Source organism: Pyrus communis, chromosome 11 (genome assembly GCF_963583255.1).
Source record: "Pyrus communis chromosome 11, drPyrComm1.1, whole genome shotgun sequence".
Taxonomy (NCBI): Eukaryota; Viridiplantae; Streptophyta; class Magnoliopsida; order Rosales; family Rosaceae; genus Pyrus; species Pyrus communis.
Genome location: NC_084813.1, coordinates 10,462,033 through 10,467,194, shown reverse-complemented (window position 1 = coordinate 10,467,194; position 5,162 = coordinate 10,462,033). Strand labels below are relative to the sequence as shown.

General features: G+C 39.9%; 1 protein-coding gene across 1 annotated transcript; it reads left to right on the top strand.

The window, feature by feature from the left end:
* The first annotated feature begins 1,096 nt into the window (after window positions 1–1,096).
* LOC137709439 (uncharacterized) lies at window positions 1,097–4,634 on the top strand. Its single transcript, XM_068448528.1, has 5 exons — window positions 1,097–1,504; window positions 1,900–2,213; window positions 2,325–2,381; window positions 2,668–3,146; window positions 3,910–4,634. The coding sequence occupies exons 1-5, from the start codon at window positions 1,122–1,124 to the stop codon at window positions 4,216–4,218; spliced, it is 1,542 nt and encodes a 513-aa protein (XP_068304629.1). The 5' UTR covers window positions 1,097–1,121; the 3' UTR covers window positions 4,219–4,634.
* The last annotated feature ends 528 nt before the right edge of the window (window positions 4,635–5,162 follow it).

The window sequence follows — 5,162 nt, the reverse complement described above, 5'->3', positions numbered from 1 at the left end:
AGGAAGAAGACCAGCAGATGAATTATACGCCTGAAAGGGAGCAGTGGAAACAGGTTTCTTCCGATTATTGAGCTGAATCTCCTTACTAAGAAGTAGGCCATGCAACTCATCAATAGTAGTAGAGCCAAGACGGAACTGAATAGCATCCACAAATGAGTCAAATTTGGGAGGTAAGCCATGAAGTGTGACGGAGATGAGTTCGGAATCTTCCACGGGAGCACCAGCACTGGCAAGGGCATCTGCAATTTCCTCAATTTTCTGAAGATACTGAGCAGCATTCAAATCACCTTTGACAAGACTGCGAAGACGAGAACGAAGCTCGTGAATGTGCGACTGAGAGGCAGTGGCGAGGCGCGATTCCAGTTTCGCCCAGAGTTCTCGAGCAGAGGTCACGCCAACTGTGTAGGGAATTAAAGATTCAGAGAGAGTGGAATTAATCCAAATGAGGATGTTCTGATCATTCTCGAACCAGGTAACATAGGTCGGATTGAGAGTTGCAGTGTGATTGCCAGAAGAATCAAGAAGATATTTGGGCGGCGCTACCAGAGATCCGTCAATGAGACCGGTAAGATTATAACGGCGGAGGATCGGAGCAAACAAGGCACTCCAGGTGAGGTAGTTGGTAGTGGTGAGCTTGATTGGAACCATAGATCCAATGTTTTGGATCGTGATGGAAGAAATTGCAGAGTTAGGGTTGAGATGTGCATCTGGAATCGGATGAACAGGAGAAGCCGATTCGGAAGATGGAGAGGCAGTAGTCGCCATAGCTAAGATTGAAGAAGAGATCGCGATTAGGAACAAGAATCGCAAGGAAGAAGCACGAGCAAGTCAAGAACCGATCGAATCAAGATCAAGAACTGATCGAAGAAGAAGAGGAAGCGACGCAGAGAGAAGCGGAAAAGAGGATCGAAAAGGAGGTCGTGAGACTGGAGGCGATTGATACCATATTAGGTAAATATTTCACATTAAATCATTTGATAACTGTTACACTATGGGTATTTATACAAGACTATTACAGCTTAGCAAATAAAGATTACTTAATCTCTAAGTATTTCCTCTTCCTAATGTAATTACATTTGTATCCTTAATAATAAGAACAGAGCTCAGCTCAGCTGGTGGCTATGGCTCCTGCCCAACCATTCATGGAGGCTGACCAAGACTGTAAACCATTTGTCAACCCAAAAGTTGAACTTGTTGATGATGGTACAGAAATTAGGAGGGCTTCCTTGCCAAACTCTGCTTCTGCTTCGGCGTCGGAGGGAAAACACATGGCTTCAATCTTCAACATTGATATAATTCAGTGCACAAGTAATCAGGAGCAGCCTGAAACTGACCATCCTGATGCAGATGCAACTGATGAATATTCAACCTCATTTGCCGACACTACGTCTGACACTGGTAGTTTTTCTGGATTTTGTGAAGAAGGTGAAGTGCAGTCCCATTCATTTGAGGACAATACTTCGACATCTGCTTTTGATGCATTTGCGAGTGCATTTCAAACCAGGTGTGTGCCGGCTTCTTCTTCCCTCTTTGTAATTTATTATTTCTAGTTTATATCTAGTTGTGATTTCCATTTGTACCGTTCAAGTCGTAACTCGCATGCTACTTCATACATGATTAACTGCTTCTAGACTCGAGCCTTGGAATGGCACGATGAAACCCTTTGTCTTATGCACATCTTGATTTGACAAGCATTTTTACTTTTGGAACAATCTACATTCTAAGGTGGTTTTTCCATCTAAAAACACTAGTCAAACATTCTCTGTCTCTCCAATTTTACAAGTATGTAAGCATAGGCATGAGTTTTTGATGCTTCTGTGTCATTTTTTGGGCATGTACTTCTGGGAACTACCATAACCCCTCACGTGAATCTCCCAACTGCCTTTGTTTCTAATTCAGGAAGAAGAAGTTGACAAATCACTGGAGAAACTTTATACGTCCTGTAATGTGGCGCTGCAATTGGATGGAATTGAGAATTAAGGAAATTGAAGCACAAGCACTAAAGTATTCCAGAGACCTAGGAGTAGCATATGGTAAAAAAAGACATACAGGACTCGACCAATTTCCTTTGGAAGAATTTGGTTCAAAGTCATTGCCATGTTGTAGTCAATTCCGCAGAAAGAAAGCTATGAAGAGGAGGAAACGCAAAAGAGTTGAAGACACAACTGATATAGCATCATATATCTCAAATCATAATGTCTTTTCCTATCTTGGTGGGAGCTTCTTCTTTATACTAAAATACACCATGATTTTGCTCATTCACTCTCCTTTACAAAATACACCTCCCGCAATGATATTTATCCTAGCATTCTAATGTATTGCAGAAAATAAAAGATCCGATCATGATGGCACTTCCGTTGCTGATGACTTTAGTAATGCAGGTATAGTTTTTACCTCATTGTTGGCTTGCCTTGCATGGTATTTCTATATTTGTATGAGTGCTTGCATATGTATAGTAGCTGTAGGACTCTTCATTCTTGCCAATCTTATTCAATTCAGCAGCCCTTTACATTGTGTTCTGACGCTTGTGTATAGTTTTTTTCTTTATTCACTTGTTCAAGCATAATTTGTTTCCTTAAGATAGACTCCGAAAAAAAAAAAAAAAAAAAAAAAAAAAAAAAAAAAAAAAAAAAAGAAAGACTTATTTTATTATTGTTGAGGGGATAGTAATCGCAGAGCAGAGTGCGGATTACAACGATAAACTCAGCAGTGGTGATAACTGGGCATTCTTTGAGTACCGAGATGGTGACAAGCCTTTGGAGCATGTCCTTTGGAAAATTGAGGCAGTGCACTCTCGGGTTCACAAGTTAAAGTATCAAATGGATGTGGTGATGTCCAAAAATGCTGCTAGGTTTTCTTCCAGCGAAAATTTGAGTGTTCTTGTACCCTGTGATGCACAGACCAGCTCTGCACATAGTCCAGCATTGTCTCCTGGCACTGGAGACACAATCTCTGCGGGAGCTATATATACTTCAGCTCAACATGTATCAGACTACAATGTTGGGGATCTCGCAATGCCTGAAAGTGTAGTCTCAAGTTTTGTGGAGGGAATCACTGTTCCTGATATAAATGAAAGCACTGTGGCACTACCGTCTGCTGTTGACGTTACCTTCCATCAGCCGCAGTTTGGAGACTCAAGCGAAGATGTAAGTCTTCCCTACTTTCGCATTTTGTTCCACTGAGTTTAAAAATTATTAGTTGAAATATGCAGCAAAAATATTTCTACTATGTGATGACAGATACATATCACATATCAAATACGGTAAAATTGACACAGTGGATGCTGGTTTGGTATTGCTGTGCTTTGAAAAAAAGCTACTTCTGCTGTGCTGTGAGAATAAGCAGCTGTGAAATAAAGCAGCAGAGTGTTTGGTAAACTTTTTTGTAAAAGTGCTTTTGAAAAAAAAAAAGCAGTATTAGAGTATTTGGTAAACTTTTATGTAAAACAGATATGAAAAAAAGCCGGTTTTTCAAAGCTAGGTTTTGCAGCTTCTTGTTTTTGGCTTTTCTTCATCCAAAACTGTGAAGAAAAGCTGAAGCTGAGTGTTTACCAAACACAAAAACAGCTCCCAACTTTTTTTGATAGCAGCTTTTTTCAGAATCACCTCAGTACCAAACCAGGTCGTCATCTCCCCAACAACTACCACATGTGGATACTAATTTTATTTCAACAAAGGGCCTAATTGGGAGTTAAAAGGTTACGCCAAACCCGAAATTTCCCATCATTATAGTTAAGATAATTAATCGATATCGCTAGCAGCTCAAAGTATTTTTGTTTGTGCATTTAGTGGTAATATAAAGATACCTTTTTAGTTACCTTTTGTTTCCCTGCATAACAGAAACTCATCCCCAAATTTTTGGGCAAGTCCATCAATTACCTTATGGTAGACGGAATGTTATAATTTACAGATTGTGGATAATGTCCTGATACATAACGAGGCGGCTGAAGCAGAGAAGCACACTTTGCAAATGATCAACAACCAACCTAAAGAGGAACATGAGCAACCAGAGAAAGACATACATGAAGCCGTTTTTCCAACTCCACAATCAGACCCTGCTCCCTCGGCAGAAGCTGCTCTTCCTCAGGAGCAATCAACTCTAGAGTCATGCTTGGCTTCAGATGTAAGTTTTCCTAGAAACAAGAGAAAGCGAGGGGAGCGGAAAGCAGGTTCGGTTGTTTGGAGCAAGAAATACTCGGGCGAGCCTGATAGCCAGTGAGTTTCATTTCCTTAAGTTATGCTGGTTCATGGAACTACATAGACATTTCCCATTATTTTTCACAAGTGGATACACAAGCTAGATTACAGTTACTGTGAACTAGCATTTGCTGTATATAGGGAAGTGGTTTCAGTTACTAAGTTATGTCGCGGTTTGCAGCATTACCGCATACACATTGTGACAAGCCAGTTTAGTGTAGTTTGACAACTGATATGTGGAATAGTTGGTATAATTTCGTGTTCCATCAAACAAAAAAGCGCCTGAAATCTTTAGGACCCGTTTGATAACTATTATATGCCAATGCCTTCTCTTGCATCACCGGGCATGAGCGGTTTTGTTGATGAATTGTTAGTGTTTTATTTTTGGAGTACTTGCTAGTAAAAAATATCTTATAGTGACAAATATTTTACTTTTGGAACGGCTATTGGAATGATTATAACTCCTACTTATTATGTATGTTACATCCTGTGGTAAAGTGTGTTAGGATTTATGTCCAAAATTGAAACTTTCATCGTCCCTCTGTTGGTAGCCTGCAAGTGAGCCTCATGTGTGAGGCTAAGATGGTCATTTCATCCCGTCCATTTCATACATTCCATAATCACTTTCCATTCTTTGATTGAACTGCTCCTCCTAGAAGAAGCACAATCATATCTCATGACCATTGTATTACTATAATGGAAGTCTTAAATCGCATCATTTGTGATATTCCCATAGGAGGACTTCACCCATCTAATTGGGCGGCAGGATGGGGCTAGGCACCACCTAGGCCGACTTTTAGAACAATGCTTTCACTTTTCTTTCCTCTTTTTCATTCTTCTTCTCTCTTCTATGCCACATACAAAAACTAAAAATGAAATGGTTATCAAGCAATTATTAAGTGTATTGTTGTGCAGTGTTTTGAGATTTTCTACACGAGAAAGACTTATGAAACAAAATCTTTTATT